This window comes from Nerophis ophidion, linkage group LG09 (genome assembly GCF_033978795.1).
Source record: "Nerophis ophidion isolate RoL-2023_Sa linkage group LG09, RoL_Noph_v1.0, whole genome shotgun sequence".
Lineage (NCBI taxonomy): Eukaryota > Metazoa > Chordata > Actinopteri > Syngnathiformes > Syngnathidae > Nerophis > Nerophis ophidion.
In genome coordinates this window covers 68,442,688-68,469,147 of record NC_084619.1, presented here as the reverse complement: position 1 = coordinate 68,469,147, position 26,460 = coordinate 68,442,688, and the positions used below count along the sequence as shown (strand labels likewise).

At 42.4% G+C, this 26,460-nt stretch overlaps 1 protein-coding gene across 2 annotated transcripts in view; it reads right to left on the bottom strand.

The window, feature by feature from the left end:
* Positions 1 to 26,460, bottom strand: part of LOC133559671 (atlastin-2-like) — a 58,537-nt gene that overhangs the window by 10,530 nt on the left and 21,547 nt on the right. Inside the window, exons 4-14 of one of the 2 annotated variants that reach the window (XM_061911657.1) lie at positions 22,525 to 22,659; positions 22,347 to 22,451; positions 13,968 to 14,018; positions 13,853 to 13,909; positions 13,695 to 13,787; positions 13,494 to 13,632; positions 13,300 to 13,427; positions 13,181 to 13,237; positions 13,046 to 13,117; positions 8,626 to 9,057; positions 5,998 to 8,412 (exon numbers count right to left, since the gene is read on the bottom strand). In XM_061911657.1, coding sequence (XP_061767641.1) covers positions 8,269 to 8,412; positions 8,626 to 9,057; positions 13,046 to 13,117; positions 13,181 to 13,237; positions 13,300 to 13,427; positions 13,494 to 13,632; positions 13,695 to 13,787; positions 13,853 to 13,909; positions 13,968 to 14,018; positions 22,347 to 22,451; positions 22,525 to 22,659 — 1,413 coding nt within the window. In that variant the 3' untranslated portion in view covers positions 5,998 to 8,268. Of the gene's footprint in view, positions 1 to 5,997; positions 8,413 to 8,625; positions 9,058 to 13,045; positions 13,118 to 13,180; positions 13,238 to 13,299; positions 13,428 to 13,493; positions 13,633 to 13,694; positions 13,788 to 13,852; positions 13,910 to 13,967; positions 14,019 to 22,346; positions 22,452 to 22,524; positions 22,660 to 26,460 lie in introns of those variants that run through there. The other variant, XR_009808246.1, reaches the window with a different exon arrangement.

Genomic DNA, 26,460 nt, shown 5'->3' with positions numbered 1-26,460 from the left:
TTTTGCTCATGACATCAGTTACTCTGTTAACTTACACTTGTCTTTATTTCTACTTGGCGGGCCAACAAAACCCAAGCTGCGGGCCACAATGGCACCTGATTGATATCTATATGTTCTTTTTAGTCTCATTTTACTTAAATGTATTTTGTCAACTTTATTTCCAGTACCTACATTTGAAAAACATTAGACATTGTTGAAAAAATGATAAACATTTACCTACGGACTATTAGTTCCATGTATTTATATACACTGAAGTACAATTCCCGTTTCCATATGAGTTGGGAAATGGTGTTAGATGTAAATATAAACAGAATACAATGATTTGCGAATCCTTTTCAACCCATATTCAGTTGAATATGCTACAAAGACAACATATTTGATGTTCAAACTCATAAACATTATTTTTTTTGCAAATAATAATTAATTTAGAATTTGATGCCAGCAACACGTGACAAAGAAGTTGGGAAAGGTGGAAATAAATACTGATAAAATTGAGGAATGCTCATCAAACACTTATTTGGAACACCCCACAGGTGTGCAGGCTAATTGGGAACAGGTGGGTGCCATGATTGGGTATAAAAGCAGCTTCCATGAAATGCTGAGTAATTCACAAACAAGGATGGGGCGAGGGTCACCACTTTGTAAGAAAATTGTCGAACAGTTTTAGAGCAACATTTCTCAACGAGCTATTGCAAGGAATTTAGGGATTTTACCATCTACGGTCCGTAAAATTATCAAAAGGTTCAGAGAATCTGGAGAAATCACTGCACGTAAGCGATAATATTACGGAACTTTGATCCCTCAGGCGGTACTGCACCAAAAACCGACATCAGCATGTAAAGGATATCACCACATGGGCTCAGGAACACTTCATAAAACCACTGTCAGTAACTACAGTTGGTCGCTACGTCTGTAAGTGCAAGTTAAAACTCTGCTATGCAAAGCCAAACCCATTTATCAAAAACACCCTGAAACGCCGCCGGCTTGGCTGGGCCCGAGCTCCTCTAAGATGGACTGATGCAAAGTGGAAAAGTGTTCTGTGGTCAGACGAGTCCACATTTCAAATTATATTTGGAAACAGAAGATGTGGTGTCCTCCAGAACAAAAAGGAAAATAACCATTCGGATTGTTATAGGCACAAAGTTCAAAAGCCAGCATCAGTGATGGTATGGGGGTGCATTAGTGCCCAAGGCATGGGTAACTTACACATCTGTGAAGGCACCATTAATGCTGAAAGGTACATACAGGTTTTGGAGCAACATATGTTGTCATCCAAGCAACGTTATCATGGATGTCCCTGCTTATTTCAGCAAGACAAGTGTTACAACAGCATGGCTTCGTAAAAAAAGAATGCGGGTACTTTCCTGGCCCGCCTACAGTCCAGACCTGTCTCCCATCGAAAATGTGTTACGCATGATGATGCGTAAAATACGACAGCGGAGACCCCGGACTGTTGAACGACTGAAGCTCTACATAAAACAAGAATGGGAAATAATTCCACTTTCAAAGCTTCAACAATTAGTTTCCTCAGTTCCCAAACGTTTATTGAGTGTTTAAAGAGAAGGTGATTTAACACAGTGGTGAACATGCCCTTTCCCAACTACTTTAGCACGTGTTGCAGCCATGAAATTCTAAGAAAAAAAATAAAGTTTATGAGTTTGAACATCAAATATGTTGTCTTTGTAGCATATTCAACTGAATATGGCTTGAAAAGGATTTGCAAATCATTGTATTCTGTTTATATTTACATCTAACACAATTTCCCAACTCATATGGAAACGGGGTTTGTAAGTGACATGTTTTTGCCCATGTTGTATAACATTTTTTTTTTTAATCTAGTGTTAAAAATAGCAGTATTTGTAAAAAATGTTCAACATTTAATTTGAAAGTAGACATTTTAAAATAAAATAAAAACATTTACCGTATTTTTAAAACTATATTTACACACATTGTGTATTTACAGGTAGGGAACGTCTTTCATGGCAGCCATGTTGCTTGACACAACACGTCCCATGGTATTCAGATCCTTGGCTCATACTTAAGTCCAGCTGTGTTGAATGAGACTTGACCTCCCAGCTCACAGTGCATGTCAATCAGGAGGTCCAAGGAACGCAGACACAGAATGGTGGCAAGGCAAAGATCAAGGTTCCAAACATTTCTGCAAGATCCCTCCAAAATCCTTAAATAGAAGAAGTTTGGGACTAGCACCGTTCTTCCTAGACCTGGCAGTCCAGCCGAACTGAGCAATGGTGGGAGAAGAGCTTTGGTGAGAGAGGTGAAGAACAACAACCAAAAATCATTTGGCTGAGCTCCAGGGATGCAGTAGGGAGATGGGAGAAAGTTCAACAAAGTCAACTTTCACTGCTTTTTATTCGATTTCTAAGAAACATATGAATATTAAAGACCGCAGAGTTTGCCAGAAAACACACCAAGGACTCCCCGACTGAGAAATACGAGTCTTTGGTCTGATGAGACCAAGATTGAACTTCCTTCTAGGAGGTATATGTGAAGAAAGCAGGCACTGCAATACAACACGATCCCAACAGTGAAACATGCTGGTGGCAGCATCATGCTTCGGGGGTGTTTTTCTGCTGCACGGACATTTGCGTTGAGAGTCAAGTATCCTGGAAGAAAAACCTCTTCCAGTGTGCTCGGGACTCAGACCGGGCTGAAGGTTCACCTCCCAAAAAAGACGATGACCCTGATTACACAGCTGGAATAAACACCTCGGGTTCAGTTTTTGTTAAGGTGGTCCTGAGCAAAGGCTCTGAATACCTGGACCACGGGATGGTTCAGTTTTTGTTAAGATGGGTCCTGAGAGAACATTCATGAAAAATAAAATGATTTCAGATTTGAGCAAATGGCTGCAATGAAACATTTAAAAAGGGGTGGGAATTATATATATAATGTAATAATAATAATTATAATTATTATCCCCTCAACTCCCCCCAAAATCGATTAACTCGCAGGAATAAAAAAGACAATATAACATACATCTATAAACGTGGACGCATGTGAAAAAGTGCAATATACTTATCTGTACAGTAATCTATTAATTCATTTATTTATTTATTTATTTTATATATCCATCCATCCATCCATTTTCTACCGCTTATTCCCTTTCGGGGTCGCGGGGGGCGCTGGCGCCTATCTCAGCTACAATCGGGTATATAAATTATATATGCACCTTATTGCTTTTTTTTTTATCCTGCACTACCATGAGCTTATGTAAAGAAATCTCGTTCTTATCTGTGCTATAAAGTTCGAATTTGAATGACAATAAAAAGGAAGTCTAAGTTTAATATTTTCTGTTCCCACATACATACCGGATGTATTTGACATACTATTTGGAACATCTAAATAGTCGTACTTTACTTTTTGACAAATATGACATGCATTTTATTCACTTTTTTCAAACTGTGCTCTATAAAGTTCAAAGTGGAAGTACCTCTGACACGCTCAGTGCGGTGGAATGACCTTCTGCATTCGACCCAGCCCCTGGGAAAGTACATATTTACCGTAATATATTTACTTACAATGTGTAATAAAAAGTATATCTACAGACTACATTTTACCTGCATACCGTAACACATATTTATATACAGTGGGGCAAAAAAGCATATAGTCAGCCAGCGATTGTGCAAGTTCTCCCACTTAAAATGATGACAGAGGTCTGTCATTTTCATCATAGGTACACGTCAACTGTGAGAAACAGAATGTGAAAAAAAAATCCAGGAATTCGCATTGTAGGAATTTTGAAGAATTTATTTGTAAATTATGGTGGAAAATAAGTATTTGGTCAACCATTCAAAGCTCTCACTGACGGAAGGAGGTTTTGGCTCAAAATCTCACGATACATGGCCCCATTCATTCTTTCCTTAACACGGATCAATCGTCCTGTCCCCTTAGCAGAAAAACAGCCCCAAAGAATGATGTTTCCTCCCGCATGCTTTACAGTAGGTATGGTGTTCTTGGGATGCAAACACGACGAGTTGAGTTTATACCAAAAAGTTCTATTTTGGTTTCATCTGACCACATGACATTCTCCCAATCCTCTGCTGTATCATCCATGTATCCATTTTGGTATAAACTCAACTCGTGGTATTTGCAGGAAGAAGAATACTGAGTTGCATCCCAAGAACACCATACCTACTGTGAAGCATGGGGGTGGAAACATCATGCTTTGGGGTGATTCAATACGATTGATCCGTGTTAAGGAAAGAATGAATGGGGCCATGTATCGTGAGATTTTGAGCCAAAACCTCCTTCCATCAGTGAGAGCTTTGAATGGTTGACCAAACACTTATTTTCCACCATAATTTACAAATAAATTCTTTAAAATTCCTATAATGTGAATTCCTGGATTTTTTTTTCACATTATGTCTCTCACAGATGAAGTGTACCTATGATGAAAATTACAGACCTCTGTCATCATTTTAAGTGGGAGAACTTGCACAATCGGTGGCTGACTAAATACTTTTTTGCCCCACTGTATATACTGAATTTGGAAAAAAAACATGTTCCTTATGTGTTTTAAATATAGCATACTCTATTTTACCTATATAGTGTATTATAATAACTTTGTGTTGTATTTTGCTATATTTGTTTTATATATACACTTTATGGATTTTAACTAAACACATCTTTAGAAATATATTTGCATATATTAAAAGTATGCATGCTGTATTTGTCTTACAAGCTGTATTCAACATTGTTAAAATTTATATACATAGTGCTAGTTTACTTGCATATCATATTTGCACATTAAAGGCCTACTGAAAGCCACTACTAGCGACCGCGCAGTCTGATAGTTTATATATCAATGATGAAATATTAACATTGCAACACATTTAGTTGACTAAATTACAATTTTAAATTTCCCGCGGAGTTTCTTGTTGAAAACGTCGCGGAATGATGACGCCTGCGCGTGACGTCTCGAGTTGGAGGGGACGTATTATCGTAAAGTCGTCTCTTTTCATCGCGCAATTACACTGTATTCTGGACATCTGTATTGCTGAATCTTTTGCAATTTTTTTCAATTAAAAATTGAGAAGTAAAAGTAGAAATATGGAGGTGGGAAGCTTTAGCCTTTAGCCACACAAACACGCGGTGTTTCCTTGTTTAAAATTCCCGGAGGTGAAGCTTTACTATGGATCAGAGCGGTCAAGCCAACATGGATCCCGACCACTTGTCAACCGGCAGGTTTCGGTGAGAAAATTGTGGTAAAAAGTCGCCTCTTACCAGCTGCCGTGACTTCCACCAGACACTGGCGTCAACACAACCGTGGACACACCCCTCCGACTATCAGGTACTATTTAAATCACTAAAACACTAGCAACCCAATAGAAAGATAAGGGATTTCTCAGAATTATCCTAGTAAATGTGTCTAAAAAACATCTGAATCGCTTTATTTATTTTGTCTAGTCCATCCATCCATCTTCTTCCGCTTATCCGAGGTCGGGTCGCGGGGGCAGCAGCCTAAGCAGGGAAGCCCAGACTTCCCTCTCTCCAGCCACTTCGTCTAGCTCTTCCCGGGGGGTCCCGAGGCGTTCCCAGGCCAGCCGGGAGACATAGTCTTCCCAACGTGTCCTGGGTCTTCCACGTGGCCTCCTACCGGTCGGACGTGCCCTAAACACCTCCCTTGGGAGGCGTTCAGGTGGCATCCTGACCAGATGCCCGAACCACCTCATCTGGCTCCTCTCGATGTGAAGGAGCAGCGGCTTTACTTTGAGTTCCTCCCGGATGGCAGAGCTTCTCACCCTATCTCTGAGGGAGAGCCCCGCCACACGGCGGAGGAAACTCATTTCGGCCGCTTGTACCCGTGATCTTATCCTTTCGGTCATGACCCAAAGCTCATGACCATAGGTGAGGATGGGAACGTAGATCGACCGGTAAAGTGAGAGCTTTGCCTTCCGGCTCAGCTCCTTCTTCACCACAACGGATCGGTACAACGTCCGCATTACTGAAGACGCCACACCGATCCGCCTGTCGATCTCACGATCCACTCTTCCCCCACTCGTGAACAAGACTCCTAGGTACTTGAACTCCTCCACTTGGGGCAGGGTCTCCTCCCCAACCCGGAGATGGCACTCCACCCTTTTCCGGGAGAGAACCATGGACTCGGATTTGGAGGTGCTGATTCTCATTCCGGCCGCTTCACACTCGGCTGCGAACCGATCCAGTGAGAGCTAAAGATCCCGGCCAGATGAAGCCAACAGGACCACATCGTCTGCAAAAAGCAGAGACCTATTTTGTCTAGTCCTTCGCTATATTCCTCAGACCACAGGTGCAACATGCCCAGGACAGCCTGCAGTTTGCGTACCAGGCAGGCGTTGGTGTGGAGGATGCTATCCGTTACCTGCTGCACCGAGCCCACTCACTGCGAGGATCCTGTTCCTGGACTTCTCGAGTGCCTTTAATACCATCCAGCCCCGCCTCGTCCAGAACAACCTCTACAAAATGCGAGTGGACCCCTGCCTGGTTGCCTGGATTTCGAACTACCTCACCGACAGGCCACAGTACGTCAGACTGAAGGACATCACGTCTGAAACTGTGATCAGCAGCACCGGAGCACCGCAGGGAACGGTGCTGGCCCCTCTTCTCTTCACCCTGTACACCGCTGACTTCTGCTACAACTCAGAGCTGTGTCACACCCACAAGTACGCGGATGACACGGCCATGGTCGGGTGCATCAGGGACGGCAGAGAGGAGGAGTTTCGGAACCTGGTGAGGGACTTTGTTGTCTGGTGCCACGCGAACCTCTTGCGGCTCAATCCGTCAAAGACCAAGGAGCTGGTCATTGACTTTGGGAGGTCGAGTCCACGGTCACAACCTATTGTGATCAAGGGAGTTGAGGTACAGACCGTGGACTCATTCAAGTACCTCGGGGTTAGGGTGGACAATAAGCTGGACTGGACTGTCAACACGGACCACCAGTACAAGAAAGGACAGAGCAGGCTGTACTTCCTCAGGAGACTGCACTCCTTCAACATTTGTAGAAAACTCCTGTGGATGTACTACCAGTCTGTGGTTGCCGGTGTGCTGGGGGGGCAGTACATCTAAGAAGGACAGCTCCAGACTTGAGAAACTGATCAGGCGGGGCCGGTTCTACAATGGGAATGAAACTGGACTCACTGGTGACAGTGGCAGAGAAGAGGACTGTTGACAAACTAGTGAGCATCCTGGATGCCAGTCACCCTCTGCATAGCGTTATCAGTAGCCAGAGGAGCCTGTTCAGTGCTAGACTGCTTCATCCCAAGTGCAGGACTAATAGACTCAAAAACTCCTTTGTCCCACGCGCCATTAGACTGTACAACTCCTCTCTGGGGCGGGGGGGTACTAGGATGACAGGGGATGCAAAACAATAACAGTGCAATACGTCTTCATAACATGGTCACTACTGCCTACTTCCTCTTGTTATATTCTTATTGTATTATTTCTCTATTGTGTTTCCATTTAAACCCCCATGATTTACTTTTTACTTTTTTTAAATTGATCTCAACTCTGTACACTGCTGCTGGAATTTTAATTTTCCTGAAGGAACTCTCCTGAAGGAATCAATAAAGTACTATCTATCTATCTCTATCTATCAATATCCTCAGCCACGAATCTTTCATCCTCGTCAAAATTAATGGGGAAATCGTCGCTTTCTCGGTCCGAATCGCCCTCGCTGCTGGTGGCCGTGATTGTAAACAATGTTCAGATTTGAGGAGCTCCACAACCCGTGACGTCACGCGCACATCGCCTGCTACTTCCGGTACGGGCAAGGCTTTTTTATTAGCGACCAAAAGTTGCGAACTTTATCGTCGATGTTCTCTACTAAATCCTTTCAGGAAAAATATGGCAATATCGCGAAATGATCAAGTATGACACATAGAATGGACCTGCTATCCCCGTTTAAATAAGAACATCTCATTTCAGTAGGCCTTTAAGTACTACATTTTATTTTTACGAATATAAGTTTATTACATTTCTACCTCAAGGTTATTGATATTATAGTGCCACCTGTTGCTTCTGCATGGAACTGGCAACCAGTGTTCTTAAAAAAAAGTGTGTGGACTTGGCCAGGGACTGTAAAGAAAGACAAAGTCCAAAGGACCACAGTGAGTCCCAGAGAACAAGGCCATGAAAGAGAAGAAGATTGTGCCATGGGGCGTGGTCGCTACAAAAACAGTGATAGTGTGCCATGGGGCGTGGTCGCTACAAAGACAGTGATAGTGTGCCATGGGATGTGGTTGCTACAGGGGAACAAAGACACGACAAGGCGGTCTAGCGGATCTTTCTGTGGCGCTGATGGAAGTAGCGGTTGTTGTTGGGAGGGGACAGAGCCCATACGGCCGGCGTCGCTCTGGCCAGCAGGGCGGCGGGCCAGGGCACACCCTTGACCACGCGCTGGTAAAGTTTGGAAAGGACCTGAGGAGCAGAGCGGGAGGAGGTAGAGTTAAAGCGCGGAGGAGGAAAATCCAGAAGGTTCAGGGAGGATGATTTGGATAAATAATAGGTCAAGACTTGGTTGACAGGAAGTGGAAGAACCAAAGACAGGAAGTGAAGATGGCAGGCCGGGTGGGGATGGGGCGTCCTGAAACAAGGCTTTCCTAATCATGAAAATGGAGGCCCTTCACTCACCTGTTCCCACAGCGTCTCCGCCACCAGGTCTATAATCGTCCCCACCTCACGGAACTCTCCAGAATACTTGACGTAGGCCCAGACGCAGAGCGACATCAGTGCCAGGCCCATGAGCAGGTTGGCCAGCGTCGCCAGCGTGCTCAGGCCCAGCAGGCCCGTCACGCCCGACACCACGTAGGCCACTAACATGACGGCGAAGAGCGTGGCGGGCGTGCGGGCGGCGTAGAAGATGTTCTTGCCCTCGTTGTGCTTGCAGAAGTTGCCCAAGGCCTCGTCCAGCTCCGCCTCCAGCTGGCTCTGGTAGCGCTGGCAGAACTCCTCGCCGCCCATCTTCTTCACCGAGCGGAAGTAGCGCACAGAGGTCTCACGGAACTCCTCGTGGCAGCGCTCCAGATCAGCGGGGGCCATGTAGGGCTGGTCGCCGCCACACACCTAACACAAAACATGTCAGCACGTGTTGAAGTAACACCAGAACCAATAATTGTGTGTGGCTGACCACACACACTCATTCTATCCATAAACCCTCATTATGTTGTTGTTGTTGACACATTCTACCTTAGATTTGACAGCTTTACATTCCATCCATAAACCCTCATTATGTTGTTGTTGTTGTTGACACATTCTACCTCAGATTTGACAGCTTTACATTCCATCCATAAACCCTCATTATGTTGTTGTTGTTGACACATTCTACCTTAGATTTGACAGCTTTACATTCCATCCATAAACCCTCATTATGTTGTTGTTGTTGACACATTCTATCTTAGATTAGACAGCTTCACATTCCATCCATAAACCCTCATGTTGTTGTTGTTTGACACATTCGCTTCCCTTTCGGTCCGGATAACACAATGTCGAATATTTCCAAAAACTATTTGAAATGTGGACTCGACAGACCACAGAACACTTTTCCACTTTGCATCAGTCCATCTTAGGTGAGCTCGGGCCCGGCGAAGCCGGCGGCGTTTCAGGGTGTTGTTGATAAATGGGTTTGGCTTTGCATAGTAGAGTTTTAACTTGTACTTACAGATGTAGCGACCAACTGTAGTTACTGACAGTGGTTTTATGAAGTGTTCCTGAGACCATGTGGTGATATCCTTTACAAACTGATGTGTTGTTTTTTTTATGCAGTACCGCCTGATGTATCAAAGGTCCGTAATATAATATATAGTATTTATATAGGTGTGTGTGTGTATATATGATGGATGTGTGTGTATGTATGTGCTTATGTGTGTATATGTATGTATGTATATGTCTATATACATATATATGTATATATATATATATATATCATTTGTATGTATGTGAAGTGAAGTGAATTATATTTATATAGCGCTTTTCTCAAGTGACTCAAAGCACTTTACATAGTGAAACCCAATATCTAAGTTACATTTAAACCAGTGTTGGTGGCACTGGGAGCAGGTGGGTAAAGTGTCTTGCCCAAGGACACAACCTCAGAGACTAGGATGGTGGAAGCGGGGATCGAACCTGCAACCCTCAAGTTGCTGGCACGGCCGCTCCACCAACTGAGCGATACTGCCCACTACATGTGTGTGTGTATGTATGTGTGTGAGCATATGTATATATGTGTGTGTGAATTTAAGTGTATTATATATAGATAATCTATAGCGTCTACACAGCCACCACTGAATTGAATTATATTATTATTGTATTATATATATTGTATATATATAGGGGGTGGGAACTAATAAGTTTAATCCTTCCCACTCCCTTTTGAGCCAATCTTGACATCTACAAAAGATTAGTCACATGTAATGTTTACAATGTAGGTGTGAATATAATGTGTACATATATATATTTCTTTTGTATTTTAAGTCATTCTTTTGTTTGCATGGCTCAAAATAAACCATTCATTCATTCAATATCATCGCTTACGTGCAGTTATTTCTCCAGATTCTCTTAACCTTTTTAGGATTTTACGGCCCGCAGATGGTAAAATCCCTAAATTCCTTGCAATAGCTCGTTGAGAAATGTTGTTCTAAAACTGTTCGACAATTTGCTTAACAAATGGTGACCCTCGCCCCATCCTTGTTTGTGAATTCTTAGCATTTCATGGAAGCTGCTTTTATACCCAATCATGGCACCCACCTGTTCCCAATTAGCCTGCACACCTGTGGGATGTTCCAAATAAGTGTTTGAGGAGCATTCCTCAACTTTATCAGCCACCTTTCCCAATTTCTTTGTCACCTGTTGCTGGCATCAAATTCAAAATTTAATGATTTCCCCCCCAAAAAAAAAAGTTTTTCAGTTTGAACATGAAATATGTTGTCTTTGTAGCATATTCAACTGAATATGTGTTGAAAAGGATTTGCAAATCATTGTATTCCGTTTATATTTACATCCAACACAATTTCCCAACTCATATGGAAACGGGGTTTGTAAATCACAATATGATGTATAACAGTGTCGAACAAAAAAGAGCATTATTATCTTTGTGAAAGCTGTAACAGGGCAGGTGTAACTAATGGTGTGACCACTACTAAGCTAACATTTGACAGCTTATTATTATTATTAGTTTTTTTATAAATCAGATGATTCACATTTTGGAATTTGGACTAATGATTAATCACTGGTGATTAAACCTTTGCACCATTGAAATTTGCTTAAGAAAAGAGCCAAATATTTGTGGACAAATGCATTTCTTTTGTTGGAAGATCATCCAGGAACATTTTTAAACATTTTACTTGAATGCATGCCCTTTATTTGCACAAAACTGAAGGTTTTGGGTTCAATCCCCGGGTTCGGGCTATTTCTGTGTGGAGTTTGCATGCAGCTGGGGATAGGCCCCTCTCACTTCCAATTACATGCACCTGGGGATAAGTTGATTGGCAACACAAAATAATTGGCCCTGGTGTGTGAATGTTGTCTCTCTGTATTGAGGTGGCGACTTGTCCAGGGTGTTCCCCGCCTACCGCCCGAATGCACTCCTCGCAACCCCAAAAAGGGACAAGCGGTACAAAATGGATGGATGGATGTTTCAGTTTTTTCAGGATGTGCTTTGAGGTGAAATTTGCGGTTAGCACACCAGTCGAGGTCACTCATGACGTATGAAATTGATCGATGAAGGTAAGAGAGCTACTAGTACGCTCCAAATAAACTGCACAACTTTCCAAGTGTTTACATCATTAATAGTGATGAATCACATGAGTTAAAGGCCTACTGAAATTAGATTTTCTTATTGAAAAACGGGGATAGCAGGTCCATTCTATATGTCATACTTGATCATTTCGCGATATTGCCATATTTTTGTTGAAAGGATTTAGTAGAGAACATCGACGATAAAGTTCGCAACTTTTGGTCGCTAATAAAAAAGCCTTGCCTGTACCGGAAGTAGCAGACGATGTGCGCGTGACGTCACGGGTTGTGGAGCTCCTCTCATCTGAACATTGTTTACAATCATGGCCACCAGCAGCGAGAGCGATTCGGACCGAGAAAGCGACGATTTCCCCATTAATTATGAGCGAGGATGAAATATTCGTGGATGAGGAAAGGGAGAGTGAAGGACTAGAAAAAAAAAAAAAAAAGACTATACAGTGGGAGCGATTCAGATGTTATTAGACAAATTTACTTGGATAATTCTGGAAAATCCCTTATCTGCTTATTGTGTTACTAGTGTTTTAGTGAGTTTATATGGTCGTACCTGTACAACCTGAAGGCCCCAGTCGACGGGTGGTGGCGATGCCCATCTCTGCCCTTCGCAAGGGAGCCTCTTCGAAACACGATCTTTCGAAAAGATCACTGCATAATACACTGTACTTTGTGTGTGCGTGTGGTCCAATCCAACCGTGGTCGCTTGACCGCTCTGTTCCATAGTAAAGCTTCACTGTCATCTTTCGGGAATGTAAACAATGAAACACCGGCTGTGTTAATTGTTTTTAACATGGCTGTGCAGCACTTTGGAAACGTTATTGTTGTTTAAACGTGCTATATAAATAAAGTGGATTGGATTGGATTTGTGTTGCTAAAGGCAGCAGCAATACACCGCTTCCCACCTACAGCTTTCTTCTTTGACGTCTCCATTATTCATTGAACAAATTGCAAAAGATTCAGCAACACAGATGTCCATAATACTGTGGAATTATGCGATGGAAATAAACGACTTATAACTGGAAATGGTGCGGGAACAAGATGTCCTCTACAATGTGTGACGTCATACCGCAACGTTTTAACATGATACTTCCGCGGGAAATTTACAATTGCAATTTAGTAAACTAAACCGGCCGTATTGGCATGTGTTGCAATGTTGATATTTCATCATTGATATGTAAACTGACTGCGTGGTCGGTAGTAGTGGCTTTCAGTAGGCCTTTAACAGTGATGAATCACACGAGTTAACTCATTCATTCATGTTGACAGTCCTAGTTGAAGACCCACACTGCATCATTCTGCCGTGTTTTACCTGTTCCATGTTCTTGCTGTACATGTCTTTGGCTCCGGCGACAGCAGTCAGATTGTTTGCTTCAGCCGTGGCCTTCAAAAGAGACAAGAAAAGCTCTGAGCTTACATGAAGCCAAAAGTTAAAAGTCAGACCCACCTGCAGCATGGACTTTGGATGAGGCAGCTCCTCGCCCTGGTAGATCTTTATGTAAGCCTGCAAAAAAAAACATTGACATGTGGTAGTAGAAGGAAGAGGATTCCTTCCAAATGTCTCACCTTGAAGTATTCCACAAGATCTCGACATGTGACCTTGTTGCCTCCGATCTCCTTCTCCACAAGTCGCTCCGGCGCCAGGAGGAGAGGCACCAGCCGGGACAACTGCTCCTTGAAGTCCCCGTCGATTTCTACAGGACACAAAGACGGACTGTTGACCAACTGCGGGCCGGAGGTCGGCTGGTCGACGTTCGCACCTCTGAGCCGGCCGTCAAAGTAACGGTTGGTGGACACATTGAGGCCGGGGTGAGGCAGCAGGAAGCAGCCGATGTTGGAGAAGCAGGAGTGGATGTGCTTGCGGACGTTCTGCAACTCCTGGTGTTGGTGCTGCTTGACCTGACAGAGCGGGAACGACATCACTGACGGCCATTTGTTTTCCTCCGGCCCTCGTGACTCACCTGAAGACGTTTTTCAAGAAAGTCGTAGCCTCCTTCCGGGCCGTAGTTGTGTTCGTAGGGGAAACTCCAGTCACGGATCAGAAACATCAGGGACTGAGCGACAGAGCAAAGTTTGAAGTGGATGGGAAAAAAAGAAGGCAGCTGAAAGATGCGAGTACCTGGAAAGGTTTCAGGTAGATCTCCTCCATGGCGAGGCGGCCGTACTCCGTGAACAGCTGCATAGGACATGATGAGAAGGCTCACCGGTGAACATTTGAGGAAGGTGCCACAAACCTGAAGATGCTGAAGGTCGTCCTCTTGAATGTTCTGCGAGAGATTGTACACCTGACAGAACAAACACACTTTGTGAGAGATATTTGGCATTTTGACATAGATCAGGGGTAGGGAACCTATGGCTCTTTTGATGACTGCATCTGGCTCTCAGATAAATCTTAGCTGACATTGCTTAACACGATAAGTTGTGAATAATTCCGCTGGTAATCACAATGTTAAAAATAACGTTCAAATTACAAAACATTCTCATGCATTTTAATCCATCCATCTGTTTTCTACCGCACCTGTTCAATTAGAGATTTATTATACTCCAAGTCCGAGTCCATGGTTCTCGCCCGGAAAAGGGTGGAGTGCCATCTCCGGGTTGGGGAGGAGACCCTGCCCCAAGTGGAGGAGTTCAAGTACCTAAGAGTCTTGTTCACGAGTGGGGGAAGAGTGGATGGTGAGATCGACAGGCGGATCGGTGCGGCGTCTTCAGTAATGCGGACGTTGTATCGATCCGTTGTGGTGAAGAAGGAGCTGAGCCGGAAGGCAAAGCTCTCAATTTACCGGTCGATCTACGTTCCCTTCCTCACCTATGGTCATGAGCTCTGGGTCATGACCGAAAGGATAAGATCACGGGTACAAGCGGCCGAAATTAGTTTCCTCTGCCGGGTGGCAGGGCTCTCCCTTAGAGATAGAGTGAGAAGCTCTGCCATCCGGGGGGAACTCAAAGTAAAGCCGCTGCTCCTCCACATCGAGAGGAGCCAGATGAGGTGGTTCGGGCATCTGGTCAGGATGCCACCCGAACGCCTCCCTAGGGAGGTGTTTAAGGCACGTCCAGCTGGTAGGAGGCCACGGGGAAGACCCAGGACACGTTGGGAAGACTATGTCTCCCGGCTGGCCTGGGAACGCCTCGGGATCCCCCGGGAAGAGCTGGACGAGGTGGCTGGAGAGAGGGAAGTCTGGGCTTCCCTGCTTAGGCTGCTGCCCCTGCGACCCGACCTCGGATAAGCGGAAGATGATGGATGGATGGATGGATGGATATACTCTAAAAATGTTGGTCTTACTTAAAAAATGCACGCATTTAGTTGTCCATCCATCCATCCATTTTCTACCACTTGTCCCTTTCTGGGATCGCTGGAGCCTATCTAAGCTGCATTCGGGCGGAAGGCGGCGTACACCCTGGACGAGTCGCCACCTCATCACAGGGCCAACACAGACAGACGAGAGTCACACTCGCATTCACACACGAGGGCCAATTTAGTGTTGCCAATCAACCTATCCCCAGGTGCATGTCTTTGGAGGTGGGAGGAAGCCGGAGTACCCGGAGGGAACCCATCCAGAGAACAAGCAAACTCCGCGGAAAGATCCCGAGCGCAGGATCGAACTCAGGACCTTAGTATAGTGAGGCAGATGCACTAACCCCTGTCCCACCGTACTGACCGCATTTAGTTGTACTCAGTGTTAAAAAATATGATATGGCTCTGACGGAAATACATTTTAAAATATTTGGCTTCCATGGCTCTCTCAGCCAAAAGGGTTCCCGACCCCTGACATGGATCAACATCTCAGGCAGGACGATCCATCACATTTTCCATTTCAGTTATGAAAATATAATACATCCATTTTCAAAAAAAAACAAAACTATTATTGGTCCGTGCAAAGTGCATGCAAGTTGTGGATCTTGTGATGGTGACACAGATGAGGAGCGAAGGAGTGGGGGAAAAAGATCACGTGGACCAGAAGGGTGGAATGTCACCATGGTTACTACCGTATTTTCCGCACTATAAGGCGCACCTAAAAACTTAAAATTAGGGATGCACCGAAATGAAAATTTGTGGCCGAAGCCGAAACCGAATAAAATTTGAAGGCTTGGCAGAAGGCCGAATACCAAATACCGAATAATAAATGCAGTTTTTCACAACTTTTTTATATAGCATAAATAGCCTAGAATACATTTTTAGACATGTTTTACATGTTTCAGGGACGGCGTGGCGCAGTGGGAGAGTGGCCGTGCGCAACCCGAGCGTCCCTGGTTCAATTCCCACCTAGTACCAACCTCGTCACGTCCGTTGTGTCCTGAGCAAGACACTTCACCCTTGCTCCTGATGGGTGCTGGTTAGCGCCTTGCATGGCAGCTCCCTCCATCAGTGTGTGAATGTGTGTGTGAATGGGTAAATGTGGAAGTAGTGTCAAAGCGCTTTGAGTACTTTGAAGGTAGAAAAGCGCTATACAAGTACAGCCCATTTATCATTTATATGTTTTTCAAATAAAGTACATTTTTATTGAATATTGACATTTTTTAATATTCCGGTAGCTTTTGCATTTTCAAAAAAACAACAACAGTGTGGAGTTTGCATGTTCTCCCCGTGAATGCGTGGGTTCCCTCCGGGTACTCAGGCTTCCTCCCACTTCCAAAGACATGCACCTGGGGATAGGTTGATTGGCAACACTAAATTGGCCCTAGTGTGTGAATGTGAGTGTGAATGTTGTCTGTCTATCTGTGTTGGCCCTGCGATGAGCTGGCGACTTGTCCAGGGTGTACCCTGCCTTCCGCCCGATTGTAGCTGAGATAGGCGCCAGCGCCCCCCGCGAGCCCAAAAGGGAATAAGCGGTAGAAAATGGATGGATGGAACAACAGTTTTTCATTTATATTAGGCCTTCAAACAAAACATGCATTCCAAAAAAAAATAAAGTGCATTAAAGTGGATAAACCCAAAACAAATGAATTATTGTCCTTTTGGCAAAAGTCTGCTTAGCCACAGTAGATATGCTAATAATGTAAACAGAAGGCTCAAGTAAATCTCAATAAGTGTGTGCTTGTAACCTCATACACTTATACAGGTACACAACATATCCCAGGCCAGAACAGATTTGTCAATAACAGTACTTCAGCTTCAGAATGAAAAGAAAGAAACTATGTATAAAACTATTTAAAATTTAACACTGCACGTTGGTTGATTGCGTCACCGCGTCAAAAAATTGCGTCTTTGCGTCACACGCCACTATTCGGCCTTGCTTTTAACTCATTCCACCGAAGGCCGAATGTGGCTTTTTTTGCCATATTCGGCCGAATATATTCGGTTACCGATTAATCGGTGCATCCCTACTTAAAATGTTTTCAAAAGCTGACAGTACGGCTTATAATCCGGTACGCCTTATATATGGACCAATATTGAGCCACAACAGGTCTCGCAACTACGGTAAACAGCCACCAACTTCATTTCCCCCGTAGAAGAAGAAGCACACTTCTACATCTAGGGACGGCGTGGCGCAGTGGAAGAGTGGTCGTGCGCAACCAAAGGGTCCCCGGTTCAATCCCCACCAAGTACATCACGTCCATTGTGTCCTGAGCAAGACACTTCACCCTTGCTCCTGATGGGTGCTGGTTAGCGCCTTGCATGGCAGCTCCCTCCATCAGTGTGTGAATGTGTGTGTGAATGTGGGTTCTTCCGAGGATGTCGTAGTCGTAATGATTTGTGCAGTCCTTTGAGACATTTGTGATTTGGGGCTATATAAATAAACATTGATTGATTGATTGAATGTGGAAGTAGTGTCAAAGCGCTTTGAGTCCCTTGAAGGTAGAAAAGCGCTATACAAGTACAACCATCCATCCATCCATCCATCCATCTTCTTCCGCTTATCCGAGGTCGGGTCGCGGGGGCAACAGCCTAAGCAGGGAAACCCAGACTTCCCTCTCCCCAGCCACTTTGTCTAGCTCTTCCCGGTGGATCCCGGGAAGTACAACCAATTTATCATTTACTTATTTACGGTAAGCAGCCACCAACTTCATTTTCCCCGTAGAGGAAGAAGTGAAGTGAAGTGAAGTGAATTATATTTATATAGCGCTTTTCTCAAGTGACTCAAAGCGCTTTACATAGTGACACCCAATATCTAAGTTACATTTAAACCAGTGTGGGTGGCACTGGGAGCAGGTGGGTAGGGTGTCTTGCCCAAGGACACAACGGCAGTGACTAGGATGGCACAAGGGGGAATCGAACCTGCAACCCTCAAGTTGCTGGCACGGCCACTCTACCAACCGAGCTGTGCCGCCCCGTGTGCTTCTTCTTCTACGGCAGGGGTGGGGAACCTGTGGCTCTTTTGACGACTGCATCTGGCTCTCAGATAAATCTTAGCTGACATTGCTTAACACGATAAGTAATGAATAAATCCGCTGGTAATCACAGTGTCAAAAATAACGTTCATAATACAAAACATTCTCATGCATTTTCATCCATCCATCCGGTTTCTACCGCACCTGTTCAAGAAGTCGCATTAATGCCATCCATCCATCCATCTTCTTCCGCTTATCCGAGGTCGGGTCGCGGGGCCAGCAGCCTAAGCAGAGAAGCCCAGACTTCCCTCTCCCCAGCCACCTCGTCCAGCTCTTCCCGGGGGATCCCGAGGCGTTCCCAGGCCAGCCGGGAGACATAGTCTTCCCAACGTGTCCTGGGTCTTCCCCGTGGCCTCCTACCGGTTGGACGTGCCCTAAACACCTCCCTCGGGAGGCGTTCGGGTGGCATCCTGATCAGATGCCCGAACCACCTCATCTGGCTCCTCTCGATGTGAAGGAGCAGCAGCTTTACTTTGAGTTCCTCCCGGATGGCAGAGCTTCTCACCCTATCTCTAAGAGAGAGCCCCGCCACACGGCGGAGGAAACTAATTTCGGCCGCTTGTACCCGTGATCTTATCCTTTCGGTCATGACCCAAAGCTCATGACCATTGGTGAGGATGGGAACGTAGATCGACCGGTAAATTGAGAGCTTTGGCTTCCGGCCCAGCTCCTTCTTCACCACAACGGATCGGTACAACGTCCGCATTACCGAAGACGCCGCACCGATCCGCCTGTCGATCTCACGATCCACTCTTCCCTCACTCGTGAACAAGACTCCTAGGTACTAGAACTCCTCCACTTGGGGCAGGGTCTCCTCCCCAACCCGGATATGGCATTCCACCCTTTTCCGCATTAATGGTAAGAAGTAATTTATTTATTGTTGGTTAGCTTCAGAATAACAATGTTATTAAAAAGAATAAGAGACTTATTATACTCTGAAAATGTTGGTCTTTCTTAAAAATGCACGTATATATGCTGTATTCAGTGTTAAAAAGAAAAAAAAATTATATGGATCTCACTGAAATACTTTTAAAAATATTTGGCTTGTATGGCTCTCAGCCAAAAAGGTTCCCGACCCCTGTTCTACGGTAAACAATGTACTAACAATCATACACACACAACACGTGATCTGTTGCGTTGTTGTGAACGACATCATGGACATAACATCAATGTACAAACAATCATACACACACAACACATGTGATCTGTTGTGTTGTTGTGAACGACATCATGGATGTAACATCAATGTACAAACAATCATACACACACACAACACGTGATGTGTTTTGTTGTTGTGAACGACATCATGGATGTAACATCAATGTATAAACAATCATACACACACACAACACGTGATCTGTTGTGTTGTTGTGAACGACATCATGTATGTAACATCATTGTACAAACAATCACACACACACACACACACACACAACACATGTGATCTGTTGTGTTGTTGTCAACGACATCATGGATGTAACATCATTGTACAAACAATCATACACACACACACACACACACACACACACACACACACACACAACACAAGTCATCTGTTGTGTTGTTGTGGACGACATCATGGATGTAACATCAATGTACAAACAATCATACACACACAAAACACGTGATCTGTTGTGTTGTTGTGAACGACATCATGGATGTAACATTGTACAAACAATCATACACACACACACAACACAAGTCATCTGTTGTGGACGACATCATGGATGTAACATCAATGTACAAACAATCATACACACACAAAACACATGTGATCTGTTGTGTTGTTGTGAACGACATCATGGATGTAACATCAATGTACAAACAATCATACACACACAACACATGTGATCTGTTGTGTTGTGAACGACATGGATGTAACGTCAATATACAAACAATCATACACACACACGACACGTGATCTGTTGTGTTGTTGTGAATGACATCATGGATGTAACATCAATGTACAAACAATCATACACACACAACACATGTGATCTGTTGTGTTGTTGTGAACGACATCATGGATGCAACATCAATGTACAATCATACGCACACAACACTTGTGATCTGTTGTGTTGTGAACGACATCATGGATGTAACATCATTGTACAAACAATCATTCATACACACACACACAACACAAGTCATCTGTTGTGAACGACATCATGGATGTAACATCATTGTACAAACCATCATATACACACACACACACACACACACACACACACACAACACAAGTCATCTGTTGTGTCGTTGTGAACGACATCATGTATGTAACATCATTGTACAAACAATCATACACACACACACAACACATGTGATCTGTTGTGTTGTTGTGAACGACATCATGGATGTAACATCATTGTACAAACAATCATACACACACACACACACAACACAAGTCATCTGTTGTGTTGTTGTGGACGACATCATGGATGTAACATCAATGTACAAACAATCATACACACACAAAACACGTGATCTGTTGTGTTGTTGTGAACGACATCATGGATGTAACATCATTGTACAAACAATCATACACACACACAACACGTGATCTGTTGTGTTGTGAACGACATCATGGATGTAACATCATTGTACAAACAATCATATATACACACACACAACACAAGTGATTTTTGTTGTGTTGTTGTGAACGACATCATGTATGTAACATCATTGTACAAACAATAATATATACACACACACAACACAAGTCATTTGTTGTGTTGTTGTGAACGACATCATGTATGTAACATCATTGTACAAACAATCATACACACACACACAACACGTGATCTGTTGTGTTGTTGTGAACGGCATCATGGATGTAACATCATTTTACAAACAATCATACAGACACACAAACACACACAAGCCATCTGTTGTGTTGCTGTGAAAAACATCATGGATGTAACATCAAGGTACAAACAATCACACACACACACACACAACACAAGTCATGTGTTGTGTTGTCGTGAACGACATCATGGATGTAACATCATTGTACAAACAATCATACACACACACACAACACAAATCATCTGTTGTGTTGTTGTGAACGACATCATGGATGAAACATCAATGTACAAACAATCACACACACACACACACACACACACACAAACAACACAAGTCATCTGTTGTGTTGTTGTGAACGACATCATAGATGTAACATCAATGTACAAACAATTATACACACACACACAACACATGTGATCCGTTGTGTTGTTGTGAACGACATCATGGATGTAACATCAATGTACAAACAATCATAAACACACACAACACAAGTCATCTGTTGTGTTGTTGTGAACGACATCATGGATGTAACATTGTACAAACATTCATACACACACACAACACAAGTCATCTGTTGTGTTGTTGTGAACGACATCATGGATGTAACATCAATGTACAAACAATCATACATACACACACACACACACACACACACACACACACACACACACACACACACACACACACACACACACACACACACAAACAAACAAACAACACAAGTCATCTGTTGTGTTGTTGTGAATGACATGTTATGTAACAACAATGTACAAACAATCATACGCACATGGTAGATGGGTTATACTTGTATAGCACTTTTCTACCTTCAAGGTACTCAAAGCGCTTTGACACTTTTTCCTGCTTCACACACTGATGGCGGCAGCTGCCATGCAAGGGTGAAGTGTCTTGCTCAAGGATACAACGGACGTGACTAGGTTGGTAGAAGCTGGGGATCGAACCGGGAACCCTCATGTTTCTGCCACGCCCCTCTTTCTCTCCTCTACCTAAATGTCAAAATTTGACATTTTTCAAATCCAGTTTTGCTCTTTCTTTCCTGTTCCCGTTGTGTCTGTTTTGGCTGCTGCGGCCATGGAGCCGCTAGACAAGCCTCGCAGCCATCTTGACAAATAGGAGAGTACCATATAAGTAAAGAAGGTGAGGCAGCAGCTCACACAGTCTCATACTTTCATCCAGGAAGAAATGTCAGCCAGCTTGAAAAATGTCTCAACTATAACCTACGTGAATTGTTTTCATTGAAATGTTGGCAATATTTCCTCACCATTAAACCTTACAATGTAATAAACTGCTTTAAAATGGCAAGTTATTGCCATGTTTTCCCAGGAGATTAGACCCAGTTTTTGCCGCTAAATTAACCACAGCAGTAGCGCCGCATATAACATTATGTCATGTTTCCTGCAAAATGTTCTAAAAACCTAACTTTAATTGCAAATAATGGCTAGTTTCCTTCAAAGACCAACCTGCATGGAGCTGGTCATGGTGCTGAGGGCAAAGACTGTGGCACAGTCCTTGATGGTGGACTGGCTGTCAAAGGCTCCCTGGGTGTCCACCAGGAGGACGGCCACCTAAGAAAGCAACAGTGGTAGTGACGCGGCCAACACATCAATCATACCTAATGTTATTCATGGAAGGTCCTACTTGGCTGCCGTCCGGCCTGTCCACCACGAAGACTTCGCTCCAGACCTGAATCCCTGTGGTCTCCCTCTCGCATCCTCCTCTCCAGGTGAAGCCGGTCAAGGGCTCGTCGTCGCCGCCGATCCACGCCTCACTTTGCTGCAGAGAAGAAGATGACAGAAGTGAATTGTGAAGCAATTAAATTCGTGCACATATTGTTGCAGCAAGGACTAGTCAGGAAGACTTGTATTTGACAACAGCAAGTGAGTGATATTCAAGGTGTTGGGACAAACACTGACTGAAAAAAAAGACTTCTTTTTGGCCAATGTCATCACACAACGTGCACAATATTGACTCATTCAAACAAAAGAGTTAACTTGAAACTCAGCAGCAGGGGGTGCTAGAGCTTACATTTAAGATGTGTGTTGGCAATGTATCACTTCCTGCATCACCTGGAGGCACAGTTACCCTTTTGCAGCCTCATTTCACAACACTGCTTGCTCATGCCGCTTCTTGGTGATCCATCATCGCAATACTTACCAAAAAAGAAAAAAAATAATTGGTGAAAAAACATTTGGGTTTTTCCCGCATACATCTATTGGGGGGGGAACCTTTATCAAGTCATGATAATTGATAAATACATGATTACACTAAGAGACATGATGTAGGTTGAAGACGCCCCGGGAGCAGTTTGTTAAAACGGGTAGCGCAGGGGTGCCCATTACGTCGATCGCGATCGACTGGTCGATCTCGGAGGGTGTGTCAGTCGATCTCAAGCCAGGCATTAAAAAATATACATAAAAATGAGCAATCATCAATCATACCAAGACTTCACTTTCGTCAGTTGTTTGACATTCTTGGCACCCGAGGATCTTGTGGGATGACGCTGGCTGCTGCGAGCTCATATTTAAGAAAAAAATCACTAACAGGGCGGACGCAGAAAAACACATTTTATTTCTAGAGACTCCGTACCTACTGTCAAAACTCTAAAGACCGACTGCACAGTTCCTGTCTTCACCATAAAAGACCTGTTTCATCCTGCCTGTGCTAACAAAATAAGAGTCTCAGAAAGCTAGCGTGCACAAGCTAGCAAGCTACGGAGTTTGATGCCAATGTATTTCTCCCCCGCCCTCAGCGACCGCTTTCTCACTTGTTTGCCCACCCGCACAGTCACTGACGTCACTCACTTGCTGCCAGACATTAAAGGGCCACACACATATGCTACTCTCATAACAAAGTGTTTAAAAACGAGTATGCAAGTTGGACAAATGAGATGCCAAATCCAACCACTTTCATGTGGTATTGGACAGAAAGGAGGACTTTTTTTTTCCTCCATTTGAAAATGCGGACGTTATCAGCACCACTGTCTAATTCCAATCAATGCAAGTCATCAGAATCAAATACACCAACTTATATTCTTGTCTTCATGAAAGAAAGGAATCTATATGTGTTAAACATGCTTGTATTATCATTAAACACCATTAACTTGTTAACAAAAATGTCTCTTTCATAAATAAATAAATATAAATTATAAATAGGAATGAAGTAGATCTCCTCGACTTGGTCAATTGAAAAGTAGCTCGCCTGCAGAAAAAGTGTGAGCGCCCCTGGTGTAGCGAGATGAACATATGTCAATCTTAAATGGCGACTGAAACCACAACAGGAAGAGATTGAAGGAATGCATCCTAGCCAGAAAGACCCCACTATTTATATATGTGTGTGTGTGTGTGTATATATATATATATATATATACACACACGCACACACATGTACGTACATATACGCACGCACACAAAGAGTGTATTATATTAACTGCTTGTTAATATTTATAATAGCAATTTGACCAATACCTGTTAATATTCAAGTCACCAAATGTAAATGGAGTATTGTTGTAATATTCATAACAGCAATATCACTAATACTTGTTAATATTTATAATAACAATATCATTTATACTTGTTAATATTTATAACAATATCACTAATACTTGTTAATATCTATAATAACAATGTCACTATTGTTGATATTTAAAATAATATGATGACTAATAATATTTATAATAACAATATGACTAATACACATTAATATTTATAATAACAATATCACGAATACTTGTTAATATATATAACAATATCACACTTATACTTGTTAATATTTATAATAACAATATCACTAATACTTGGTAATATTTGTAATAATATCACATGTACTTGTTAACATTTATAATAACAATATGACTAATACTTGTTAATATTCAAGTCACCAAATGTAAATGGAGTATCGTTGTAATATTTATAACAACAATATCAGTAATACCTGTTAATATTTATAATTACAATATCACTATTACTTGTTAATACTTATAACAATATCACTTATACTTGTTAATATTTATAACAATATCACTAATACTTGTCAATAGCTATAATAATATCTCTATTACTTTTTAATATTTATTATATGATGACTAATACTTGTTAATAATTATAGTAATATCACTAATACTTGTTAATATTTATAATAATACGACTAATACATGTTAAGATTTATAATAATATCACTAATACTTGTTAATATTTATAATAACATCACTTATACTTGTTAATATCTATAATAATATCACGTATACTTGTCAATATTTATAATAACAATATGATTAGTACTTGTTAATATTTATAATAACAATATCACTATTACTTGTTAACTTATAATAACAATATCACTATTACTTGTTAATATTTATCATAATATGACTAATACTTGTTAATTATAGTAACAATATCACTAATACTTGTTAATATTTATAATAACAATACAACTAATACTTGTTAATATTTATAATAACAATATCACTCATACTTGTTAATATCTATAATAACAATATTACGTATACTTGTTAATATTTATAATAACAATATCACTAATACTTGTTAATATTTATAATAACAATATCACCTGTACCGTATTTTTCGGAGTATACGTCGCTCCGGAGTATAAGTCACACCTGCCGAAAATGCATAATAAAGAAGGGAAAAAACACATATAAGTCGCACTGGAGTATAAGTCACATTTTCTGGTGAAATTTATTTGATAAAACCCAACACCAAGAATATACATTTGAGAGGCAATTTAAAATAAATAAAGAATAGTGAACAACAGACTGAATAAGTGTAGGTTATATGAGGCATAAATAACCAACTGCTATGTTAACCTAACATATTATGGTTAGAGTCATTCAAATAACTATAACATATAGAACATGCTATACCTTTACCAAACTGTTACTCCTAATCCATAAATCCCATGAAATATTCTTCCTGGATGTCGCTTCTAAACAACTCTGCCAACTCCAAAGCTTCCTCCTGTGGTTTTCTGCTGCATATTTCACTACATCCCGCTTGTAATCTGCAGTACATGATTTCCTTTTCAACGCCATTTTTGTTCAGCCCTTCTCAGTTTTTTTAAGTTACTGCCAACAATGAAAAGATCAATTTTAATAGCTACGGCAGTAGCATATAGCAGTTAACGTTCCATGACCCACAATGCACTTCTGCCATGATCCTCCCCCGCCGAATTCTTATTGGCTGACGTGTGTGTGACGATAGCTGACATTTTCTTCGTCTCTTCCACGAATGAGATAAATAATATTTGATATTTTACGGTAATGTGTTAATAATCTCACACATGAGTCGCTCCAGAGTATATAAATAAATACATCATAAATACATCATTCACTCACAAGTTTTTAGATATTACATGTCAGGATTGTGGAAAGGTGACAGAGCATTCGCTGCTGCTGCTCCCAAGCTCTGGAACGACCTACCTCTGAGTGTTGGACAAGCCTCCTCTCTTCCTGTTTTTAAATCTCTCTTTTATTCCATGGCTTTTAACACAGAGTGATATCTTTCCTGCAATGGCGCCCCATAATACACCTGCTGTGAACCTGTTTTTATGTTTTAC